General features: G+C 36.7%; 1 protein-coding gene across 2 annotated transcripts; it reads left to right on the forward strand.

The window, feature by feature from the left end:
- Positions 1-56: 56 nt before the first annotated feature.
- zbtb7c (zinc finger and BTB domain containing 7C) lies at positions 57-27,765 on the forward strand. 2 transcript variants are annotated; one of them, XM_084387093.1, is made up of 3 exons: positions 57-157; positions 21,087-22,398; positions 25,335-27,765. In XM_084387093.1, exons 2-3 carry the CDS (start codon positions 21,101-21,103, stop codon positions 25,876-25,878), a joined length of 1,842 nt encoding a protein of 613 aa, XP_084243219.1. In that variant the 5' UTR covers positions 57-157; positions 21,087-21,100; the 3' UTR covers positions 25,879-27,765. The 2 variants fall into 2 exon arrangements, with proteins under 2 accessions (XP_084243219.1, XP_084243218.1); XM_084387092.1 differs by lacking the exon at positions 57-157 and adding an exon at positions 12,990-13,162.
- Positions 27,766-27,797: the final 32 nt, after the last annotated feature.

Raw genomic sequence — 27,797 nt, forward strand, 5'->3', positions numbered from 1 at the left:
ACTCCTCTGCTTATCTCTCTCCCCCTGTCGCTCTCTCTCTCTCTCTCTCTCTCTCGTCTGTGTTCACTTTCACATGTTTGAATCGGAGGATAGCAGTCTGTTTCCTGACACGCAGAGACTTCTCTCCAAGAAGCAACTCCACCAGCAACACCTAAAGGTCAGCAAACACTACTTTCTGTCTCTCTGTCTTTCGCTCGAAGTTAGTTTCTCTCAGTGCCTGTCTAACTGCTCCATCACTGTCTGTGGTGAAATGTAAAGGGTTTGTGATGGCATTTTTTCGGCTCGTCTTGTGCATATGTCATGTGAAGTGCATTAGATTCTGCGGGACCCCCCCCACCCCCTCGTTCTCACCGTCTGTTTAATTAGAAAGTCTAATACAGTAAAATGAGATGATAGGGCAGGGACAGGGGTCTGATGCTATCTCAGCATCACTCAGTGTTGCCCTGCAAGAGATCTCCAGTTTAAGACTAATCAGGCTGTGACCAACATTATCCATTACGCCACGACAGCGACTAAACAAAAAATGCATGAGAACCAAATTAAAATATGAGGAAAGTTTACATAATAAGTGAGAAATTATCTGTACTTGAAAAAAAAAAAAAAAAAAAAACTAATGATTTTTAGACTTTCATTATACGTCACTTGAATGGCATATTGCAATCTCAAAAACGCAAGCTTTTTTGTAAGGGTCTCATTCTTCAAGTCAGTAATGTAACGTACATAACAAAAGCACTTAAGTAAATGGTTCTGTTTTGTAAGGGTTTTATTACTGTATATTTATTGGGAACAGTATAAACATTAATTGAAAAACATTCAACAAAGTCAATTATTATTTAAAGATTTCTGAATGATTTTCAACATTTCAAATGTTAATGTCTTCCACTATTTAATTTTTATTTTTTTATTCTATAAACGAAGAAAAAAATAGAAAAATTCCAAAAATGAACGATTTTACGTGAATATTCTAAAGAAAAAAATCTTTGAATTTTATGTATACATTTTTTGCTTACATTTTTTTGGACAAGATTGCTTTGAAAACACTGACCAGCATGTTTCCACTTTCTGCTGTGACTTTTATTCTGCGGAAACTTCACATACGATGTCTGAGACGGAATACAGGAAACATCATTCATCTGCTCTCTTTGTGAACATAAGCCGAGACTCAATCAAGAATCTGGAGGATTAAATGCTGAAGTATTCAAACATGTAGATTCAGTGCACTCGGGTAAACTGTGTGAATACAGTATCCACACACACACACACAGAGAGAGAGAGAGAGAGAGGGGGAGCTTTGTTCGGTGTGGTCAGGGACACCGTATATCAGGTGAATGGGCAGATGACCGCCGGTCTCAATTATTCATTCATTTTAATTGTGGCTGTGACGGGTACCAGATTTCCTTTCAATGCCAAGCAGCCGCTTTCAGATCCATCACGGCATGTTCGAGCAGCCCTGATTAACCTGACATTAACAGGCCGTGATTACATAAAAACTCCTGCGGTGGGAGTCCAAACCTCAGCGAGCGAGAGAGAAGCAGCGGAGAGCAGCGTGAGGGAGTGGGGTTATGCCGGGATACGCACCACACCTTTGTCTGTCGAGTCACTAGGACAAGGTTTATCAAAGTTGAACCTGATCCGAAACAGTCTTTTGTTACACGCCAGATACTTTTACACTGGCGTGTTCTCAAACATTAGAGAGTGTGGTGCGCTCCACGCGGGAGGGTGTGGGAACGAGGTAACAAGAACAAAGATTGGGATCTCAGTGTGGTTCTAGATCACTGCTGGGAACAGTTACAGACCAGATCCTACCTACACACACATAGAGAGATACAGACATACACACAAACACAGCTCAGAACAACACTGGGGTTTTAGAACATCAGTGGTGACAACTATCAAAAAGAAGCTACTAATTTAATATATATATAAATTAATTAAATATATATGTTAAATACATTAAACGGGTGGTATAACCATGTAGAAGCAACAACATGTAGAAGCAACAGAACGTTTCTGAATGGTTAGTTGATGAATTTATGTAGCTGATGTATAGTTATCTTCTAATCACTGATTAGCATATTCAGTCTTGATAATCTATAAATCGTGTTCCGGGGGCGGGGTTTATGCAAATTTTAGGGTTAGTGATGTCATTAACCCGGGAGGAAGCTCGTGTAGTCTCTACCAGCCGTTTGTTGTAGTCCTTAAAAAGTGATTTCTTTAAAAGCAAATATCTTCCTTTGCTTTGAACTTTGAGTGTTGTAACTTTGCAGATGTTGTTTATGCTCAAACAGCAACATTACACACTAACTAAAGTTAGAAAAGTGAAATCATAATCAACCAACCCTTTAAAATAGCTATAATATTCAAAATACAGAAGACTTTTAAAGAAGTCTCTTCTGCTCATCAAGGCTGCCTTTATTTGATTTGATCAAAAGTACAGTAAAACAGTAATATTATGAAATATTATTGCAAATGTGTATATATATATAATTTTTTTATTTATTCCTGTGATCAAAGCTGAATTTTCAGCATCATTACTCCTGTTTTCAGTGTCACATGATCCTTCAGAAATCATTCTAATATGATGATTTGCTGCTCAACAAACATTTATGATTATTATCAATGTTGAATGCTGGGTAATGCAGAGTTGTGCCGCTTCATATTTTGGTCAAAACTGTGATCCTTGTTTTTTTTTTTTCAGTATTCTTTGATGAATAGAATAGCATTTTTTTAAAATAGATTATTTTACTGTCACTTTTGATCAGTTTACATCATCCTTGCTGAATAAAAGTATTAATTTCTTAAAAAAAAAAAAAAAACCTCACTGACATCCGCTTTATGGTAATCAGTCAGTATGTCCAGACAATAGCTTGTTTATATAATTTATAATATCGAAGACGAATATGGTTTGACTGACTGTCTGGAATAGAGATTATGATGTTTAGTCACTGAACAAAACAGATATTGATGAGGGACTGTGATGTGAGCAGATATAAATATTGATTTACATATAGTGTTGCTCATGGCTGGTGCAAACGCATTGCTTCTTTTTGGGTCCAAATAATTTTTGTTTAATAATAAAATAATAAAAAGAGTGCTTTATACGATAATTCAGCTACTGAAAATAACATTTTGATTCGATAAAGAAGTGTAAAAGAGAGTACAAATCAGTGTAAAAAGAGTAAAAAGATGTGTGTGCATCATGACGCTAAATTAAATAATTTATCGTTATCCCAGGCAACCGATGTCCCACATATATGTGCTAGTTTCATTTTTGCAAAAAAAAAAAAAAAAGAGTGAAATTATTTAGTCAGATCTGTTCACCAAATCTTTCAGTGTTAGTTTCATTATCACAAAATGAACCCCCTCAGGTTGAAACAAACCCCATCATCCTGTCAGGGTTTATTTTGTGATAACCAGCTGATCATTTCTTTTAATTTCGTTTAACAGTTGTGAGAGGAAATCTGCGGTTTGATGTTACTTAATGGAGACTCTTCTATGACTGTGTGTGTGTTTGTAAGCAGTGAATCAATCTAATAAAGAGTCAGTTTGTCCAGTTCGAGACCCAAAGAGAAAGTTAGGGGATTCACATCCGCACACACAACATGTCTGTTTCTGATGACACAGCCGCCCAACAGCACACTCAAACAGAGAGTGAAATAGTGCCTGTCTATATGTCATTCTCTTTCCTCTCTCTTCATCTTAAAAAAAAAAAAAAAAAGCATCTGTGGTGATTTAGGTAACGCTTATCTGTCAAAGCGTGAGGACTGCCCTGACCTCACCTTTACACAGAGTGAGAGACAGTTAAACTCAACCTGACCAAATTTTTTTTTTTTCTGCTGCATAAAACCGTGTCACGACTGAATCTTTTATGAACCTGCTCTGGATAACCAGCTGTTAAACTGATTCATTCAAAAGTTAAACGGTTAACTGGGTATTTACAGCCATCCATTTAAGTACCTGATGCTGATGTCATAGCATGCTCATTTTGATAGCAACTGACCATGTCACATGGTCACGCAATTTCACTATCACTATGGTCACGGTGAGTTGAGCTGAGCCGTTATTTATAAACTCTGAGCGCTGCGACGGCTGGGATTATATGATATATCTTTAAGAATTCAACAAGTGTTTTTCTTTAGAAGCTCCTACACATTCACAAGGACACATGACTAATCGCCCATAACAAACAGGAAATTAACCATAATATAGGTCAAAGTCTCCAGAAAGAAGAAAAGGTTTTATGCGTTTGCAATGACTATTTACAGCTGATCTTGTTTAATAGAAACCAAACTGATTAATCCGAACATGATCGGCCCTTTGGGATCATAATCTGATCTAGATAAGACATTCTACAATAATTACTGTTTAACAAGACTTTACAGTTCTATAACTAGACTTCAGACTTATAGTAGACTTATAATCACAACATTTTACTGTTCTATCACTATACCATATTATAATTATATTTTATTGTAACTGTACCAAACCTGATTAGACATTACTATAATCTGTTCAATTTCTAATCTATAACTAGACTATACTATAACCAAACCTGATCAGACTATACTATAATAATCTGTTTAACATCTAGACTAATCAAAAACTAGACTGTACTATAAGCAAATTTGATTAGACTTAACTTTACTATTCTATCATTAGACTAAACTAGAGCTATTCTTTGGTCTAACCAAACCAGATTAGACTTTACTATACTATAATGTGTTCTATATCTAGACTACTTAATAGCCAGACTATTCGATAGCCAAACTTATTATTAGACTAACTATAACTAAACTTTACTGTTCTACCTCTAGACTATACTTAACCAAACCTGATTAGACTTGACTACACTATACTGTTCAGTCACCTGTAACCAGACTTCACTATGCTATACCATGCTAAACGTAGCTTTTGTATAGACTATACTTCACTATTCTATCATACTAAACTTTAATAGACTTTACATACTACAACTATTCTGTTCTATAGACTACAACTAAACTTAACAATACTGTATTTTCAAGTGTATTCTGTTCTCCAGCTATACTACTTCCTGTACTGTAACACAGTTTAGTTTCTTTCAGCTGACATGTCTTTCTTCTCGTTTAAGCCCGATCTGTTAGATTTCAGCGTTGGGCCGTGTGTGTTTGACTGATTTCCTCTGGTCTTCTATGAAAAGTGAGTGTGATGTGAGAGCAGCTGATTGAGGAACATCTAAACTCCTGTAGGTGTTTCCTGTGTGAGAAGAGTCACTGTAACCAGTGGCAACTCCCAGACTGTCTCCTCTCTCTCTGTTGCTCTGGGTAAATTACAGAAGCCCAAACACACACACACACACACACACACACACTTGAAATGATCACACACACACACAGACACAAAGTATTATTGAGGGCAACGCACCACAACACACCGTTACGTAGAGAGACCGAGCTCAGTTAACCACACACAGAGAGAGAGGGAAAGCGGCCCGTTTTGTAATGTTGCTGTAAGATTTTGGTTTTGAAACTGGGTCCACCCACTGGTGTGAGAAAAGAGGAGAGGCACAGAGGAGGGGTGTATGGAGAGAAAGACAGCGATAGAAATGAGTGTGTGGGCTATCACTCACTCACTCACTCACTCAGTTTAAAATAAGGACACATTGATCCACCCACCCTAAGCACACACACACACACACACACACACACACACACACACACACACACACTGGAGCAGATACCTCAGCAGAAGAGTTTAGGCATCACAGCGGGCCGCTCTCGGGCCTGATGGACTGACAGTCGGGTTGTATTGTGTGACCGCAGGAAGATTGAGGAATTATCTCAGCGTTTGGTAGCTGCTTGTTATAGATTTGTGGATATTATGTGACTTAAACAGGTTTCCGATCGCCGATATGTATTACACAGCAGTGCGGCCGATATCCTGCAAATATACAATGAAAAACAACACATTTTACACAACATTTATTCCAAAATTGAAGGAAATGTTTACCATATATTGTCAAAGATGAAGTCTTGGCCTGGCAGGTCGTGCCGGGCGATGCCGGGCGATCCAAATTAATTCCAGCTTGGGTCATCTCCCGATTCGGTTCCCACAAATAAAAAAAATCTAATTTCAGACTGTCACTGTACAAACTTTATTCATACATTTATAAATGATCAAATATATCAAATATTAAATTAATATGTTTATTATTAACAATATACAAATTAAATAAAATATATTTAATTTTTATTAGATAGGTTTTTATTTTTATTTAAAAAATGTAAATATTATGTATAAATATTTATTAATTTAAAAAGTTATATATATTTTATATATTAAAGTTATACCTTAAAGTTTGTTCCAAAATCAATATATAATTTTGTAACTTTTTAAATTATTTTATAAATATATTTGTGTGTGTATATATATATATATATATATATATATATATATATATATACACACACAAATATATATATATACACAAATATATTTATAAAATAATTAAAAAAGTTACAAAATTATATATTGATTTTGGAACAAACTTTAAGGGGGTGACCTATTACCAAAACCATTAATATGTAAAAAAAAATATTGTTTGTCCTGATAATTGTCTTTTTGTGCAGGGGTTGAACCACTTTATGTGATGCAAGTCGAGTCGATGTCGACTAGTCGCTGATGATGTCATTGATGAGCAAATAAGCCTGAACCTCGAGCTGAGACTCGAACACGGGTTGCCTTGTGCTCAGCTCTGGCATATTGACACAGCGCTCCTACATAACAGCTTATTCTTATCAGTTCTTTTGTCTTTGTATTTCTCACAGATTTCTGCTCGTTCTAAATCACATACAGATAAAGTTACATTACATTTATATGATTGCATTAGTGAGTGAGAGAGCGATTGCGTGAGAATTAATTCTACCTGGCAGCGTCTCTCTACTAATAGTGAAGCTCTGGGTTTAGGTACTAAGAAATATATGCTACAACTTTTCAGATTCTAAGCTATTTTATTGATAAATCACAGAACAGAGTTTACAACATGTCTCTGCAGTACTGAATGATTCTGTGTGTGTGCGATCTTCACGTGATCTGCAAGCTACTGTCTGTATGTGTGTACGTTACAATGCAGCAGTGCATTAGTTTAGAACGGCGATTAACTTGCGTGTACAATAAACGGTTTAAAACGTGAATTCACACGAGCAATTTTGAGCATCCAGATGGTTTAATGAAACACATCTTGTGGAGCGCTCTCTGAGTATGCATTTATTAGTCATTTTAAAGGAAACGGAGTGTAAAAGTTGACTTTAACCTGTTGCGCCCTCTATAGGCTGTGATCAACAACTAGTCGATGTCAAGCTTAAAGCGTCATGGCAGAGCATTAAAGTCGACTAGTCTGTTCAACCCCTAATATATATAGAGTATAAATATAAAACAAATAGTAGATGATAATGTATGTGATTTTATTACCTATTAACAAATCAATTAATATGTAAAATTAAGCAATATTATTTGTCTGGTTAATTGTTCTGTTAAATATATTAATTGTTCTGTTAATTGTTAATAAAAAAACATTTATATGTTTAGATATCGGTCCATCACTACATATAACATGTTTTTTTTTTAGGCATGCTGAATATCCAGTGCCATTACACATGTAGATTTCAATGAACTGTGTGCATGAGAGCATGCGTGTGATATGCGCTTGCATTTTTTAGCATGAAGCGACATATGTGCATACAGTTAGTTTGTGACTGATCACTATGAAAGCTTGCATCTTGTGTGTGTGTCTATGTGTGTGTGTGAGCGCGCTTTGACAGACATCTGTCTCCTGTGCCCTGCAGCCTGGTTGCTTTTAATTAGGTAGAGCCAGAGGGCCTGAGGGCAGACAGGGGCTAGTCATAATCACTCTCACACACACACACACACACACACACACACACACACGGGCCAGCCTCCCCCTCACAATCCTCCACAAAAATGTCCTTTCAGAAGGAGCATCTCAAAAACACAAAAACACACACCCTCACACACTCCATCTGTCGCAAACACGTGTGAGATCTGTGTTTTACATGCATGATTAGTTTGATTAACGACATATTAGGGGATGTACATTACACTACATTTGAGCTTGAGCGCTGGAGTATCTGACGTCAAGTATGTCGCAATGAGCGAATTCACATATGAACACCAGCACACCAACAGGATACTCTGGTTTTCCTATAAGCCGCAACTTTCTGGGTTGAAGGTGTGTCAATTACAAAATAATTGCTGAAGTTAATTGGTTTCAGTCATAATCATTTGTAATTCCTGCAGCTTAAACAGTAGAGCGTCGTGTTAGCAATGCCTATACGAATGCATGAACTAATCAAATTTACACCTTCAATACAATAGCAAACAGCGTCTGCTAAATGTAATTGTCCATGTTTAAAGTACAATTTGGCTTGTATGCATTTCGATAGGCTTGCACAACAAAACTATATTTCCCATCATGCTCCACTAAAGCAATTAATGCTTGAATCATTATCATATTATGTAGTTCACACTCACACACACAGACTGACAAGCCTGACCAAGACAAAAACACAGATAAAAACTTTCTTATCAGCAGCATTTCCAAAAATGATCACTGTTTCTCTGTTGTCTGTGTGTGTGTGTGTGTAGAAGATACCAGATAACGCAGATGAAGCCGACCAAAAGACACAACACATCCAGTAAAAACAGGAGTTGATGTGTGGAGGGGTTCACAGATGACCTTGTCGCATATTTTGGGCTCTCTGTGTATGTGTGTGTGTGTGTGTGTGTGTGTGTGTGTGTGTGTGTGTGTGTGTGTGTGTGTGTGTGTGTGTATGTGTGTGTGTGTGGGTGTGTGTGTGTCGTCCTTGGACGGCTGTTTCCCACCCTAGTTGGTGGGTTTGTCTGTAAGTGGGCAGAGATGACAAATTTTTCCCACAAGGCCACACCCTTGAGCGCCAAAGCCCCCACTCCCACAATACATCTGTGCACGCCGTCCCAAATCACAAATCCAAAGGCTTAGGATATCAAACTGATGAATTTATGTATTAAACACACGAGCAACAGTAATAGAGATTTTTGACTAGCAAACTAGAAAGAAAGAAAGGAACATCTAACCTTCCCTGAAATGAAGCATCACAGGGTCAGCGAACACACAAGGGTTTGTATGAGAAGGATGTCAGTCGTGGTTCTGAATGAGTCTCTTCGTCGTCTGACTGCTGTGAAAAAAACAACACATCAGTTCTCACTGCATTCTGACTGATGCAAAAGACATCGGAGAAATCTGATGCTAAACTGGGTTATTATAGGTCAAACTAAAACCTTAAAAAACATTTTCGTTACTTGAAATCAAATCAAAGTTACCTGAAACAAAAAAACTAAAAACTTAATTTTCATTTAGTTTTTCATGAAAACATTTTTTTTTTAAAACACAATGTCAGAGAAGAACCATTTTTGGTTCCTCAAAGAACCTTTCAGTCAAAATTTCTTAAAATAACCTATTTTTTCTTATTGTGGAGAACATTTTAATATTCTAAACAAAGTGTTACCAATGCAAGTTCAATTTAATGCGTCATTGCGTTACGATTTTCAAAATGTGTCAAGCATGTGAATTCATAACACAACACAAATCCCTGACACATTCTCAGTGATGTCACGCTTTTCAGGGTTAAAAAAATACACAAAAAAACTTGTATTTTGTAGTTCTTTAGAAAACCACCAATGCTCCAGAACCAAAACACTCCTCTGACTTTGAAGAACCATTTAATTTTAAGTATAGGAAGTATTTTGATTGAAAACCACCTTTCTTTTTTACCCTGAAAAGCAACTTTTGACAACACTGTGAATGCATCAGGTACTTGTGTTGTGTTACGAATTGCGCTTGACGCATCTTTAAAGTCGTAACGCAAAATAAATGTCTTTTTATAAAACACTGTCTAATTCAGGAATCTGTTTTAAGGGACGTATAGAATCACCTGTCTGAGGTTTCTATGACAACTAACTGAAAATATCTTCAAATAATGTGTGTGTGTGTGTGCGCGTGACACACGTCTCCATAATTAATTTGTCCATCTCTTACATTTTCACATCTTGCATTCGTCACGTTCTCAGCAGCACAAAGAAATCTATCTAAATCATAGTTTACCCAGTTAAACGCCGTCTTTGGTTTAAAGTAACTGTGCTCGTTAAAAAGCAGGTCATGATGAATATGTCATAAATTACATAACTAGGTGGATTCTTGATGTCATTTAGGAAATCCTGTCCGTGTTAAAGCGTCGAGTCATGATTTAAAGAGACAGATTCGGGGGGGAAAATGTCACAGTGCCAAAAAACACAAACGAGAGAGTCTGTAATAGTTTTATGTCTTTTGAAACAATAGATTTGAAGGAAACGCACTCCCTCTCTCTCTCTTTTCACACAAACACATGCTGGATTTCTGAAAAAGTACCGCCATTTCAATATGTGTCTGTCTCACATATTGTACATCTGTTTTCAGAAATGCAGACAACATTTGCAGTGTTAAGAACTGAATTGAACCGATTGAATGGAATTGAAACATTATGATTGTGACAAATGTCAAACATCTTTGATTATCAGAATCCAAACATGATCCGGGGACGTTTTAAAGTTCACATTGATTGAACAAAAGAGATTTTTACTGGTATCCTTGACAAGAGAGATTTTGTTATAAAATGGTGATAAAATAAGATCTCACTGACATTACATGAAAATACAAATATAAATGAAACATTGACAGCTGAGAGTATTATTATAGGATGAGATTGTCCATCTTCTCAATGTCCAGCTGTAAAAAACAGAAGATAATAAACATTCATTTGACAGATTAATGCATGATATATGCCAACATTTACATACCCAGAGGAATATCTAATAATCTAAAGCTTTTTGCAGAAGAATCACACAATGAGTTGAAAGGTGGGAAAACAGTCACGTGTGTCAAATACACTGGAGTATAGAAATATTTAGAAATATTTTGTTTCACTTAGACATAATTACTTATAATTGAGCTTTTATTAAAAACTAGCTTGTATTACTTTTGCACACATTCAACTACACTACTTATGGAAATGCAATCCAATTATGTATAATATATATGATAAATTATGGAAACCAAATCAAATGAATAGAATTCAAAAAAGCAAACCTACAGTTATATGTTATTAAACTATAGATATATAAAAAATAAAAAGAAAATGTACATTTCTAAAAAAAAATTTAAAAAAATGACATATATAAAGAAAATGTTTATAAAAAATGATAAAGAAAATATATATTATGTTAAAAATTATACAGAAAATGTAAATTATTAAAATATATATCATATATAAAAAATTATAGAACATGTATATTACTTAAATATATATTAAAACTAAAGAAATGTATATAATATATATATATATATATATATATATATATACACACACACACACACACACACACATATATACATACATACGTACCTTCTACAGATGATATGATGTACAGATATGTAGAAAACCACATTACAGTAAAAACTGCTGTCTGTATGAACAAGTGCACTCTTCACACAACTGTGAGTATAAGTTTACGCGTTAACTAACTGATTATCCGTCTACCTCTGGTTTCAGTTTCAACAAAGGGAAATTGAACAGCCCTGTTGAGGAACATGCAGTCTGAGCTGCAATATGGGTCAAACCGCACGTATAAAACAACCAACTTCTAATTAACTAGAGAGTCGTAACGTCTCAATTCTGCCATTATATAAAGTGTCGCTTAATAAAACTGACACACAAGCAAAATATAAGCAGCAAATCTGACCCGTGCGCCACAGGAAACGATGCGAAATCACATACTTTATATTCAGCAGAAACAGAAAACTAGCATACTAATCTTCCTTTTGCTGTAGTGTATAGCTGTCATACTTGTGGAATAAAGTATGTATAGAATTATAGATTTAGTTTTTTTATATTTTCTGTTTTCATTTCAGTTATTTATTTTTTTCCTTTAGTTTTAGTTTTAGACAATAACCCTGGTGCACAGTAAGCCATTTATCCTGCATGTACAGATTACATACTACATTTGCCAAAATGTGTAGTATGCATGTAGTATACAACCAGAGAACAATGCTTCAGATAATGTATCCCACAATGCATTGTGCTCTGGTCATATACTACATTTTGGCAAATGATAATGAAAATCACATTATTTAATATTTCTTTCTTGACTCATTATATGAGTTGATTGCCAAATGTGTAAATAAAATTGCATGAAAACTTTATTAAATCGGTTTTATTTTCAACTTTCAACCACAAGCCGAATCAAATCCATTTAGGTCATGTGACAGTACATTTTTTAAGAAAAATATACATCTAAGACCATAAACAATGTATAATGTCCAGTATTTAGTACGTTTTAAGAAGTAAGAGTAGAGTGCTATTGTGAACTTCGGGTCTTCTACCTTCGTCTAATTCATGTTCTGAAGTCAGCGCACATGCATATATAGAACTGGTACTTTTCTCTCTCTCTCTCCCTTCATTTGTGCCCAAGTTTGAGTTGCAAATCCTTCACGAATAAAACTAAAAATTCATTTTGTCTGACCCCAAATCAGAGGGTTTGTGCACCATGGGCTTTATTACATACTGAGCTTAAACTGTGTTGTGGAGGAGGATGGGTATTATTATCCTGAGCTTCCCACCCAGCTATAAAAACTACATCGCCGCTCTAGAGTAGATCCACCACCTCCTCTCTCTCTCTCTCTCTCTCTCTCTCTCTCTCTCTCTCTCTCTCTCTCTCTCTCTCTCTCTCTCTCTCTCTCTCTCTCTCTCTCTCTCTCTCTCTCTCTCTCTCTCTCTCTCTCTCTCTCTCTCTCTCTCTCTCTCTCTCTCTCTCTCTCTCTCTCTCTCTCTCTCTCTCTCTCCTCCTTCCTGTCAGTGTCCACACAAACCTCTCAGTCTGTCCGCGTGTGCTGTTGTTTTGGGCTTGTAGTTTGGATGCTCGTCTGTGCTTTTTGTGAATGGAGAGGAGACGCTCGGGCAGAGAGGATGGACAGACGTCTTTGTGTCCCTCAGAGACGGAGATGAGACCGGCTCGGATCTGAGACCACACTTAGTCCTGGAATAAAATAAAAAAAATCACACATTCACTTAGACACACCTGAGGATCTGGACGGGTGAGTGCGTTACTGCTTACCATGTTTTCAAGAGTTCTGCATGTGTGAAAGTCTGTCTCGTGTGTGTTTGAGTCACAATGCGCACAATATTTGAGTCTGTGGTTGACATGTGCGCTCGTACAAGCTGTTTATGTTTGTTTGTACGTGTCCGTCGGGGATGTTTGTGTGCATCTCAGGTAGAGAACAGCATGTCTGTGGGCAGTCATTTGATGACTCATGTAATTATTTGGGCCATTCTTTAGATGTCGTCTCCAGAAAATGAGCGTGTGGAGTTTTGGCCTGCTGTAAACGCAAACTAACACAAACAAGTAATGACACAGCAAATCGACAATTACACCAGACACCGCTGACTCTGATGTGTGTGACAGCAGCATAGCAAAGTGCTCCGTTATCACAACATGACTTTAAGTTATTTACTGTACTTCACTGTACAACACTGTAAGATAAAGTGCACTTTTTCATTTCTCAAATGATCAATCTAAACAGATGATCGACCCACATTTGTTACATTCATTGTAACAAACAATTTTCATATCATCTTTAAATATACAGTACTGGTCAAAAGGTCATTAAGGTTTTAACGTTTTTGAAAGTAGTCTCTTAATCTCACAAAGGCTGATCAAAAACTTTCACAATTATTACAACTTAAAATATCCAAAAAAAATCATGTGACACTGAAGACTGAAGTAATGATGCTGAAAATTCAGCTTTGATCACAGGATTTTAATATTCACATAGAAAGCTGTCACTTAAAATTGTAATAACATTTCACAATATTACTGTTTTTACTGTATTTTGGATCAAATAAATGCAGCCTTGGTGAGCCTTCTTTCAAAAACCTTAATGTTTCCAAACTTTTGACCGGTATTGTATCACATTACATTTTTATATGAAATAGAACTATATTTATATATGAAATATATCATTTTATATGAACTTCCCGCTTAAAGATATATTAAGCCAAACATTTTAACTGCGACTGTCACTGCTTAAAATAAGTGTAAAAAATTAATTACATGTATATACCTAAGATATATAAAAGTATAGTTATAGGCCATATATAAAAATATAAAGTAAAACTTTATTATACATTAATTATCTATCTATCTATCTATCTATCTATATCTATCTATCTATCTATATACATACATATTTGGCATCTGTCTGCGATACTTCATATAGTGCAATTTATGAACTATATTTGGGGTTGGAAGTATAAAAAGACTGACGTCACAATTCAAAAATCAGATACATATCAGATTTGTTTCCACACAAAAGTGGCCCAGATCAGATTCGAAAGTGTCAGACTGTGAATTTTGCTGTTCACATTATCATCCAAAAACAGATTTTAGATTTTAGAAGTTTAGACACTCATTTGAATATGTTTTTGAAGTTTTCGAAAGGGTGTCATGACGTTGACGTGTGTTTGTGTGTTTGAAGAGGCCTGAACGCAGATTAAAAACAGTGTAAATTACTGTTTGTAGCAGGTGTGATGCAGGTGTCTGTACGGTCTTGCTTCATATATTTAGCAAACAGACGAATTACAGCAGACATTACACAATCCCTGTGTGTAATCTTGACAAGTCTCTTAAAGTGTGGTTTACGTTTGTTCTCATCTGTTGGCGGGTGAATCCGTCTACGGGTGAAAAGCAACTCAAACATTTGGGTCAAATTCATAGCAGAACGTTAAAAGAACTCAGAGAGGGCCAAAAACACGAGGCCAAACCTTCACGCCACACTTTATTATGTTTTCTTTAACTTCGTTAAACAAGGTTTAGTAAAGACCGGTTTAAGACTGTGGTCTGTCGTCAATTTGTATTAGGGTGGTTGAACACTGACATGCACATTGATTTTTTTTTATTATAATTGTTTTATTATATATAATTAAGCTTTGCCATCACTGGAATAAATTACATTTTAAAATATATTAGAATAGAAATAATTTTAAATTGTAATATTATCTTGGTGATCATAAGAGACTTCTTTAAAAAACATTAACAAAAGCTTAATTATAAACAAAAATCTTAATCCAAACTCCTGACTATTAGTGTGTTCATATATATATACATACACATGTTAATTGTGTGTGTGTGTGTGTATATATATATATATACACACATACATATACATATACATATATATATATATATACACACATACATATACATATATATATATATATATATATATATATATATATATATATATATATATACATACATATATCTTAATACATATATATACAATTCATAATACATTAAGAATAAATTGATGCATTTAAAGAATTCAGAAATTGGACTGGTGCAATGAATTATAGTTTTTATTGATTTTTACTGTATTTTTAATGAAATAAATAAATAACATATATATATATATATATATATATATATATATATATATATATATATATATATATATATAATTTTTTTATTTTTGTTTTGTTTTTTTTATATTACAAAGAATCAGAAAAATCTGGTTTAAAATAGATTTTACTTGACATCTTCTTGACGTCACTTCAGCTACTCATTAACAAAACTCAAAAATTCTGTTACTATTAAATGCAAATGTCAAAACCAAATTCCACAACCACAAAAGTAATTAATCAGACTGTGGAAACATGACAAACCATGCAAATGTCTGCCACAACTGAAACAGATATCAGGTTCACAGTAAGCAAAGCACCATTAAACAGTTTGCTGTGTATTATATGCAAATCACTACAGGGCAGAGAGAAACCGTATTCAAATCCACAGCCTTCTATTGGGCGACTGGTGTGCCGCTGCTAGAGTGCACAAGAGGGAGGGAGGCAGATGTGTCTGTAAACAGGGCCGTGAGTCTCAGCAAAGCACTAATAGACTAAAACCTACAGGTGCCCCTGCAGGTGAGGCCCCTAAATGATCTCCCTCAGGACCCACGAACCCACGGCTGGATTTAGCCAATTTACCAGCAGTCTGAGCACCATGACACGCGCTCGCTCCTGTCTTAGACTCGAGCCCTGCCTCCCTAAAGAGGCCATGATGAAATATCTCTCACAAATGTGAACTGTTTTAACTTTTGGAGGAGATGTTGTAACTTTACCATATCAAGAGTTGGTCATCTTTGCATCACAAAGTTAGACGAGGCATCCGTCGCGCACCGAATGCATGCATTTAACCCCCAAAACTGTGTTTTAAAAAAAGGTGCTTACGAATACATTAACGAAAAATCACTACATTAATTCTGAAGCCACAGTCTTTGTCCCAGTTAAGACGATCATCAAAGCAGGTGTTCGCCTGCGTGTGCTTATGCATTTAGTTCAAACATCAAACACAGGTGTGTGTTATTTTCAACAATCAAAGAGCTGAGGGGGTAGTTTGGGTTTTTACTCACAGTGTCATTTATGTTTTGAGATATGACACATTGTGATTGATGTTGAACTCAGAACTAGTAATTCATGAACATGTAAAAATGAAAATAGGAAATATCTGCAAACAAGGTTATTATTGATCATGCTTAAATCACACTGCATGCGTTCATTTCTACACACAGGCTTTACTGAGCTTATAAATTACCATTTTTTAATCACTTTAAGTAAGCTTTCAGACAAATTCAAACTCAAAACTGCTCAACCGATTCGTTAAAACGGACGATTTTGTGAATCGAGCAGTCTGAAACTCATTGCATGTTCGTTTTCGCAAGCTGACAACAAGGACAACGACGCAATATCAAAGAAACACATCTAAGCTTTTTTTGCAATGCTCCTCCTGAATAGCAGTGCAGGAAACACTGGTCCACATGCACGCAACTTTTTCAAATCACAAACGCTTCTCTGTGCTGAAATGAGTGTGTGGTATTTTATCAGGCTGAAGGAACTGTGTGAGGGTATTTTATGAGACGTTCTTCACCTCTTTCCACAAACTGCGTAGATTAAGACCGGCACCAGAACAAACGATGAATGATGATCACTCAGATGATCTCTGAAAAACATCCTTTAACCTCAAGCGGGGCATTTGATTTGGCATTGCAACATTCATTCTGAAAAAATGAATTTATTTTATTTATAATCATAATTCTATTACTTTACATTGTTCAGAGAAAGAGTTCAAATCCACAGAAAATTTACTGAACAAATGTTTGAAATATTTTAACAATACAAATGCAAACACGTTCATACAACAAAACTCATGCACTATATACTGTATATACATTTAATTTATATTTAATGAATGAGAGAATAAATAAGCTCGTTTTCTTAGGGTACACTATTCTGCACTTCTGCTATTAACAGTCAAACAAATGGAGTTCACTGAAACAATAATGAGCGCCTGACAGCAGCGTGTGAACATTACGATAAAATATTACTCCGTGGAAAATTACGTTGTCTTTCCTTATCGTTAGAAACATCACAAGCAAACCGCAAAGGCTACACTCCAATTGAGTACAAATGATCAAATCATTTTAAAACAAAAAGTGCAAATAAGGAAGTTCCGTCAGTCTGGAGGACAAACTGAGCTGTGGTCCAGTCGCAGATATCAATCTAAAGCATGCTCTTTCCTAGCAGTGCCACATCAACAGTTTCGACAGGATTTCAGATAGCATCTATCGCTGAGGTGTGCGTGGGTCAATCAACTCGGTGGGAACCAACAAGGACAAACGGCTTAATGAACATGCTCAATGTGCAACGGTTGAGGTTGCATGTAAGGGTATACGGTCAGTTTGGAAAACAACAGAAAAGTTGCAGACAGAATTTAGCGAGAAGTTAGACCAAATGATACAAAAGGTTTTCCAATAGATGTACGATATATGTGGTATTAGTAATTAGCGCAACTATAGTGTCTGGTACGTCAGCATGCGTCGGCACACGCGAAGGAGTGAATTGTCAAGGTTTGAAGGAGTTAGTCAGTGCTAAGCGTGTGTGGAGGGGCCAGTCGACCCTCAAACGCGCACACTATAATTATGGGAGTGAGTGAGGAGGTGTGGAGGGCCGGACTGAGAAAAGAGGAGACGAGAAACGCATGTGCTCCCAGGGTGGGTGGGAGACCTCACTGTGTCTCTCTTCCTTCTTTTTTCCCTCCCGCTCTACTGTTGTTTTTAGCTCTGAACGCCTATTTAACTTGGCTGGATTTTCCAGGGTGGGGCAGAGGTTTTTTTTTTTTTTTTTTTTGCCCAACCTGTCAGGGAACTTCTGGGGACATGAGATTTCATCCTTCCCTCTTCCGCTGTCTTTCTCTTTTTTTTTCTTTCTGCAATTAAACCTTTTAAAGTGTTTGTGCTATTTATACAAATGTGGTTAAAGGGATAGTTCCCCCAAAAATGAACATTTTGTCATCATTTACTCTCCCACAAGCTGTTCCAAACCTGTATGAGTTTCTTTCTTCTGTTGAACATGAAAGAAGATATTTTAAAGAATGTTGGTATTGTAATCAAACAGTCGACGGCACCCACTGACTTCAATAGTAGGAAAAAAAATACTATAGACGTCAACTGTCTGCTTACCAACATTCTTCAGAATATCTTCTTTTGTGTTCAACGGAAAAGAGAAACTAATTCAGGTTTGGAACAACATGAGGGTGAGTAATGACAAAATTGTCACTTTTGGGTGAACTATCCCTTAAAAATCATCAAAAAAATTTAATGTTATTTATACACAATTAGCAAAGAACACACCAATCAATTATAAATAATTCAAGGCATATTATATATGTGATATTCTTCAATATCTATAATAATTATTCATTACTGCTTCATTTCATGTTGGTTCATACAGGCCAAAGAAATTATTTTTGTGGCATCTATATTTATGTGTGTATATTTACCTGAAGGGTCACATAGTTTAAAACACAAGGCTCTCAATTTAAAAGATACATTCCGTGTTACTTGACTATATGTTCAAACGGTAATTATAGCATCTGTCTCCTAGCAACAGCAGAAGGGACATTAAAATCCTGATTGGTAAGTGCTGAGCTCAATGTTATAGAGAATAAATACAGACAATGTACAAGAGAAGAAGAAGAAAAAAATCCAGAAAACACCAGTAGCTCATTTACTTTGGCCCAGAAGCCGTTTTTGGACCATTGAACCCCAGTCGACAGCTTTCGGTGGTGGCGGGACGTATGAAAGCATCCATCCACATGCCTGCCGTGACCACGGGGACGAGACACACTGAGATTAAACTCTATTCATAGCCATGAATGAAGGACAATGCTGCCAAAATGCCTCTTAAAAAGTCACAGTAAACATTTCAGGGAATCCGCAGGTACAATTCGGGCTCCATTCATGTAGGCCTGTAGTTTAAGAGCATCTGAACGGAGATCCGCCGTCCGAAAAATATAGCTTTGCAAATTCTTTATTATTGTTGGACACTGTACAGTAGAAGTGCACTTCTAAACTAGACATGACTAAAATATAATAAATATATATATTTTTTTTAAATATGATTCAACATTGCATGCCTGTTAATTAATCAAAAGTAATTGCAATTAAGTAGCACCGTTATCAGAGCTCTCATGCGACGCAAGTAAAACTGGAGGTGGTGGGTTACGTTTTCTCATGCCCTGACACTTTTTTTTCCCGTGGAAAGCAGAAACTAGAGCCTGACCCCTTTTGCCTTCCTGTGTCGTCTTGTCTTGTCTTCTTTTCTTTCCGAATGTGATAAAGATAAGTGTCAGCTTTTCTCACAATGCAAACGATCTGATTTATTTCCCTATCTTTTCAAGGCCTACACAACAAAATAGCCACTGCTTTCAACATATGTCATGAAAAGCAGAAGCCAGTGGAGCTGCTGTTTGATCGCAATCAGAGAGAAACTGAGATTTGGTCCTTGCACGCTATATGGGAGCTAATTAACTATCTGATGATGTGACGCATCCTCTTTAACCGCAAAGTGCACGCACACACAAGTTACACACTTTTGCAAAACCAAGCAGTTTTAACTCAAATCTCATTGTATATCAATAATATCTGAACGTAGGTCTGGGTGATATGGCCAAATATATCGTCACAATATTTTTTTGCCCATCTCATTTAATCATTTTATACTATTAACATGGAAGGAAATGCATTCCACGTGTTTGAAAATGAATGTTTGTTACAAGTAAACTTAGAGTAAACTAGCTTTTAATTTAGAACGAAATTCTGTTTTCTATTAAATTTTTTTCTGGATTCTGTTTTATGATTTAATAAAAAGGTATCGTCAAAAAATGGTGTCTGGTGAAATGAATTCAATCAGTCTTTTAAAATGTAAACAATTGAAAATCTAACAATTAATTGAGAACAAAATACTGCATTTGTATTATTCGAATAAGGTGCAACACAACAGCACTTGTATACTGTATAAATTAAAACATGGATGAACAAATATCTTGGTTATCCCTAAATCATATTAAAATTACTTCAACAGATTTTTTCAAAGTTGCAAATAAAACTTTACTGGATTATTGAAATAGTTTATTGGAGTGCGTTTTACAAGTAAATACTACTTTCGTCTTTCTACTTTAAAATTTAAGTTAAATTCAAAGTGTCACTTGCCGTTTCTTTGTAATTATTTATATATCCAAGTGATAATCCTACACTAGTTTTTAGTGTACATTCAGTGTCAATTTCCTCAAGTTAAACTGAACTACAGTAGTCAACATTTGAAGTGGATCAAAAAAGTTCATCAAAGTTGTCGGGTATTGTTCAAAATTCATGTATAACTTTGATGAAAGGTTTTGATCCACTTCAAATGTCGACTACTGTATTATTAGGGCGGTTTGTATTGAAGTGCTACCTGCAGACATTCTAGCATCTAACTGTATTGAAATGTACTCAAAAGTTCATTATTGATATGCCTGATTTTTTTTTTAATGATAAAGATGAATATCGATTAAGCGCCCAGCCCTGTTTTAATGCATGACAGGATAACAAACTGCACCTCTGACCAATTTCACTTTTTACCCGTACACAGATTCCCCGGAGAAGATGGCGCACACAGACGAGGACCTGATCGGAATCCCCTTCCCGAACCACAGCAATGATATCCTGTGCAGTCTCAACGAGCAGCGGCGGGACGGGCTTCTGTGCGACGTCATCCTAGTCGTCAGGGATCAGGAGTACCGGACCCATCGATCAGTCCTGGCCGCCTGCAGCCAGTACTTCAAAAAACTCTTCACGGTGGCCACCGGCTCCAGTCGGGACACCAACACGCACGCCATCTACGAGCTGGACTTCGTGGCGCCGGAATCGCTGACGGCCATCCTGGAGTTCGCGTACACGTCGACGCTGACGGTGACCGCATCCAACGTCAAGGAGATCCTGAGTGCCGCGAGGCTCCTGGAAATTCCCTGCATCATAAACGTGTGTTTGGAAATCATGGACACGGGTGGAGGGGGAGAAGGGCCTGCAGAAGGAGAGGAGTTTGAGGGGGATGATGAGGAAGACGAGGACGAAGAGGAGGAAATGGAGGAGGAGGTTGACTCGAAAGATGGAGAATTTGAGGACGACAATAGTGAGAAGTCCGCACAAGGCGATGTGGCGGAAAACCAAGAGGGACGAAAAGTTTGTGAGGACAGGAGAACGGACAGCCCACCCTGCAGCTCGCAACAAGAGCTGCCGAACCCGGACCGGGATGGACAAGAATCCCAAAGACGCCAACTGGACACTCCAAGTGCTGGGAAACCCAGAGGGCCGGAGGGATTGGAGGGCCGGGCGCTGAAGGACTTCTCCATAGAGTCCTTACTTCAAGAGGGGCTGTATCCGAAAGTGCCAGGCCTGGAAAGAGGAGCTGGATTCTCGCCTCTTCTCCCAGGCTTTTATCCTCCAATGTGGGCCGCAGAATTCCCAGGCTATCCTCAGATTCTGGAGCCGCGACACCCTTTCCCCGCTGCTTCGCTGGAAAACAGCCCTCTGGACCTCGCAGTCAAGAAAGAAGTCATCAAAGAAGAGTTAAAGGATGAACCCACGAACCCTATCCTTCACAGAGACTTCCTTAAAGACTTTATGAGTCCAGGTTTGGGCATAACCTCTGACCCCGCTCTCGGCCCGATCAAAGAGGGAGCGGACTTGCGGTCCTACCTGAGTTTTCTGTCCGCCTCTCATCTCGGGACACTGTTTCCTCCGTGGCAGCTGGAGGAGGAGAGGAAGATGAAGCCCAAGGCGTCACAGCAGTGCCCGATCTGCAACAAGGTGATTCAAGGAGCGGGAAAGCTGCCGAGACACATGCGAACACACACGGGGGAGAAGCCCTACATGTGCACCATCTGCGAGGTCCGCTTCACCAGGTGAGTCGGGTTAAGAGACGCAAACTTCAGGAAAGAGAGTCAGTGAGAGAAGATAAAGGAAGTGACACTATTAAATATAATTAAATGTAATTCAATTAAAGATACTTTCCAATAGAAGTATAGAAATACTTTGTATTTTTCGACACACTTCTAATTGTTAAAATTATTGTTAATTTTATTATGGATCATTTACTTAATTAACGTTTATTTAAATTATTATTTAATTACCATTTAAAAACTTTTGCCACTTATTTGTAGTGAAGGTTGATAGGTGAGTTATGGTGGGTATATTTTTCTATACACTTCTAATTACAATTATTACTAAACATTTAATTTTATTATATTTTTTTATAATTGTATTTTATTTCATTTATTATTAAATTACTCTTTTAAAAATACTTTTGACACTTAATAGTGAAAGTTGATGGGAATAATGGTGATATTTTTATATACACTTCTAAGTATTACAATTATTATTTACCATTTAATTTTATAATTTTTATCTACCATTTTTATTTTATTTAAATTGTTACTAAATTACAATTAAAAAACTTGCCAGTTTTATTTATATTAATAAGTTAAGTTAATGGGAATTACGGTGGGTGTATTTTGTATTTTTTTTATACATTTCCAAGTATAAAATGTTTATTTTAACGTATTCATTTTAACGTATTTACATTTTTGCGATTTTTATTTATATTTTTGAATTATAAAAAAATAAAAAATAAATTGCCACCTTTATTTATAGTGATTGTTGATGGGAATGATAGGAAGAAATGGAGACAATGTGAATGTGCAACAACACCATTAAAGTGATAGTTCACCCACAAATGTAACTAAAAACTTGTGTCATTAAAGTCATTTACTCGCCCTCATGTCATTCCAAACCGGTACGACTTTCCTTCATCTGAAAACGTTCGAAACCACACGAACATGAAAAAGTTGGGTGAACTATTCCCCTTAGCATTTCAGGACTGTTTTTAACATCATTAGTGCGAGAATAACTCTTTTTAAGTGAACATTCACTAAAAAGAAACAGACAAATTGAAAAAGGCAAAGAATGTTTTACAATGACAGATTTACGAGAAATAATTCTGACTTGCTGTCATGTAACTTTTTCCCTCAAACAAATTACACTTGACTGTCTACAAGAATAAATAGCCTCTTTGAAGCTGAACAGCTAAGCTTCGGTATTACAACAATGAAATGGCACATGAAAACTAGAGCAGCATCATAAGGGCAAACCTGCTGTGAAACACTTTATGCATCACTGTGGTCGAAGCCCGCACGAGGTTTCCACACTGTAATAAAAGCCAAAGCGTGGTGATGTTAATATAAGACCTACATTTCACTTTTGGGCTCAAACGCTCTGTAAAGGAATGAAATTTCTATGAGTGAGATCTAGAGTGAGAAATAGATCAAACAACGTTTTTCTAGCTTCTGGATAACTCATCTGGATACCACATAACAGGAGCACTAAATCCTGAGTGTTTCGGTTTTCATGTTTTTAGGTTCTTCTGTGGCTGCGACTGTTGAGCAACTTGCAACTGTATGCTTTTCAAGTATGAAGGCGTACACCTGTTTGTGTGTTTTCCTGCATGCATATTCAATCGAAGACGCTTGAGAAAGAGTGTTTAGTGTGTAAAGGTAATGATCGAAGGGGAACATTTTTTGCCGGGCATTTTCCCATTGAAAACGGGCAACACATTTCTATCTGGATACTTCAGGTCGGTCGTGGGCCCTGTGTCTCACCTGGTTGCCCGTTGACGGCAACATTACTCAAAAAGTTGCCCCGTGTATTATCATCTTAACATTGAAAAATGGATAAAAATCCCCACGGGTCCTCAAAAAGTAAAAAAAACCCTCAGATGTATGAATGTATGTTATAAAACTTCTTAAATGGAATAACAAACATCCTAATTATTTTAAAAGGTCTTACATTTGGTGAGGGACAAAACAGGAATCACAATTTTTAAAATGCAAAAGGTGATGATTGAATTAAATAATAGACTGCTTGTGATCTACTGTTGATGAATTATGACAATGTTTACTTTATGGTGCTTAAATTGTAATGTTTTAGATGAGCATATTTTATCGCCAGCGACATTTCAAGATAAGAGTCCTGGCGCATTTCGGGCTTTATTATAATGAAAACTCACACATTATGCATAATTGATTTTACAGTTCATTATTGATATTCTGGTTACACAAATAAACTGTGTCTGAAATTTTAATTTAACGTAAACGCCTCTGTCTGAGCTGCCTCGTCACAGAAATCAAAAGATTAACTCTTTCCCCGCCAGAGGTTTGTTTTAAAAAGTTGTTTAAAAAGTTTTGTGATAATTTTCACAAAACTTTCATGGCCCCCAGAATATTTGTAACAATAAATATAGCAAAAGAAAGAACAGAAACTCTGCTTTTAAACAACAACAATAACGTTTTATTCTATCTTTATACCTTTTTTTTTTTTAAATCAACTCTTGAATGTGGGTAAATTTCATTAAAAATAGCAACATTTTGAACAAAAAGCTATTTTTTTTGTTTTTTCTCTCTCAAAAGACTATAACGTGCACAAGCAATGCTTTTATTGCTTGTTTCTGCTGCTTTTTGCCTGCGTTTTTGATCAGGAGATTCGGCACTCTTTCAGAAGATTCGTAATAGTTTAAAAACCTAGTGTATTTTTTGTATTTTTGTATAACTTACATATTATATAATAAATAATTTTGCTTGTAAATGTCTCCGTGTATTCCTTTATTAAGAAAAAACACATTATTAAATACATTTTCATTGCACCCCTTAAGTTTTTTCCCCCAACTTTTTCACCCCTTTTTTCAACTTTTGATTCAATCCAAATTTCAGATTTTGCAGGTGCTCCTTGGAAAAAAAGACCTGGTGCATCTAACCTCAAACTTAATCTCCGTCTTACTCTTTTTCAGGCAAGACAAACTGAAGATTCACATGCGCAAGCACACCGGCGAGAGGCCCTACATCTGCCTGCACTGCAACTCCAAGTTCGTTCACAACTACGACCTGAAGAACCACTTGCGCATCCACACGGGCGTTCGGCCATACCAGTGCGAGCACTGCTACAAGAGCTTCACGCGCTCCGACCACCTGCACCGGCACATCAAGCGTCAGAGCTGCCGTGTCTCGCGCCCGCGACGGGGCCGAAAGCCCTCCGCCTGGCGGGCCACCAACTTCCTCTTCCCCCAGGATCCCAACGCCCTCCAAGCCCCTCTGCTGGCTCAGCGGGCTGAGAAACAGCATCCTCCGGGAGGGAAAACGATGGAGGACGTGGACGACAGCCGGGAGACTGACAGGAACATCATCTCAGAGGACGTGAATAGGAAGCGGGGCGTGTTCGCTTTCGCTATGGCCACGGAAGACGTTCTGCCCCACCCGCCCTTTTATTCGGCGCCCTCTGACCCCTGGGCCGTGAGACTGGAACGAGCCCCGCCCATTCCCGAAGCCGCAAAGTGACTTTTCCGTTAATTCCTGAGCTCTGATTGGCTCAGCTTGAAACAGCTGCTCGCTTCGGAGAAGTCTCGGGTTCAGACTCTGTAATATTAAAAATTAAAGAATTACTTTTTTTTTTTTTCGTTCGTTCGTTCGTTTCATAAGTCAGCTTCCAATGGGATGACAGGGATTTTAAAAACTTTTTAAATGACTAGATTTGGATGTGCTTTTTTGTTAAAGCTGTTTTTGATGCTTCAGCGTTTGCTAACAATGGTGATATGCTCATAGACTGTTCAGTGCAATGGAGTATGTGAAAATTGAATGCAAAAAAATTGACAATCAGGTATGCTGAAAGAAAAATACGTCCTGCTGAAATAAGCTAGAAGCTTCGATGTTTTGCATTGCATTATCTGACAATGGTTCTCTAATGTTTGCAGTAAATCTAAATCCTGAAGACAGGGAATAATTACAAACCTACACATTGTACATCCACTATGCAAAATACAAAAGTGGTTACATTTTTAGAATTACAACAGAAACCACAAAGACAGATTAATCAGAAAAAGTCTCAGGAATTGGAAAGCATTTTTAACACGCACAAAAAAATATAAACTTTTTTACAGCCAAAATAAGATGTCAAACCCAATCTGCAGTAAATGTGCAAATAATGCAAGCTGTTTTTCTCATAATAACTTTCAGGATTGAAATTATTTATATTGTGCATCTCAATCAACCCCTGATTAAACTGAACGCTCTTGTCTGCAACATTTAAAAAATAATAATTTGTATAGATGGCTTTCAGGTTCTATGGTGGAATTGTTCATTATCGTAGGTATTTCTATACTGAACATTGTAAAACATCCAAAGATGTGTTGTTAAAGAACAAACTTGAAATCCAATGTTTTCACCTCTTTTGCAAAGCAGTCTTTCTTTTCACATATGAAGAGTCTTGGAGGTACAGGAAACTAAAACGGGGGGGGGGGGGGATGTCCACAACTTTCATATCTGAATGGCTAGAATAATTCAGCATCGGTTAAACCGAAACAAAAATATTTTCATGCTATTTATGCATATTTAAATAAGCCTTGGCTATATTTTACTAAGAGGTTTTGTAAGACACTAACACGTTTGTGTTCTGGTTTATCTGAAGAGGGGGGCGTGTTTTTCGAGAGAGAATGTGTGTCGAAGCAGTATACGATATCTGACATCAAACCCTCAAAACAATTCTGAAATAAAAAGCTTTTAACAGATACAAACTCACACACTGATTTTCCCCTTCAGGACTTTCTTCTAAAACACCCACAAAACAAAACACCAGTCTAACAACCCCAAGAGCCACCGTACAAGGACTCAAGATGAGAATTGACATGACAATTTAATATCTCTGCACTTGACAAGGCATTTAAAATGTTTTTATCTTGGTGTGCAAAATGCAAAGATGTTTCAATGGCCATGTACAATGAAGGTGCTTAAAGATTTGTGTGTATATATATATATATACATATATATATGAAGCCCTTCTGTGGCTACTGGTGGGAACTTACTTGCACTATTTGTTTGATGATGTTTTAATATTGGTAACGATATATTGCTTTTTATTAAAGATTTAAAAACATACAAAAAGAATATCACAGAACATGTCTGAGATATGCACTTTACTCCTCTTTAACCCAGTAATAAGGAGCTCCTAAAGGGACGTGGTGAAGAACAAAAAATGAGATGGGAGAAAGAAATATATTACAATGTTTCTGCGCAAAGTTTCTCGGAGGATCGCAGAATCATTGAAATATATTTTTTCCACCACCATGTCCCTCTAGGGCCTCCGTACGGCGACAATTTCAGTGAAAGTCATTTTTTATAAATATGTGTGTTATTTGTATATTAGATTAATCCCTGATAAACGGAATCGAATTAATTCAAGAACTGGAATACAATAAAAGATA

The sequence above is a fragment of the Rutilus rutilus genome (genome assembly GCF_951802725.1).
Source record: "Rutilus rutilus genome assembly, chromosome: 18".
In the NCBI taxonomy this organism is placed as follows: domain Eukaryota; kingdom Metazoa; phylum Chordata; class Actinopteri; order Cypriniformes; family Leuciscidae; genus Rutilus; species Rutilus rutilus.

What these genes read in the sequence shown, in the direction of transcription:
- zbtb7c (XM_084387093.1), top strand. Translation starts at nt 21,101, where the DNA reads ATGGCGCACACAGACGAGGACCTGATCGGAATCCCCTTCCCGAACCAC. An exon ending in TGCGAGGTCCGCTTCACCAG is followed by an intron (nt 22,399 to 25,334) that starts GTGAGTCGGGTT and finishes ACTCTTTTTCAG; the next exon opens with GCAAGACAAACTGAAGATTC.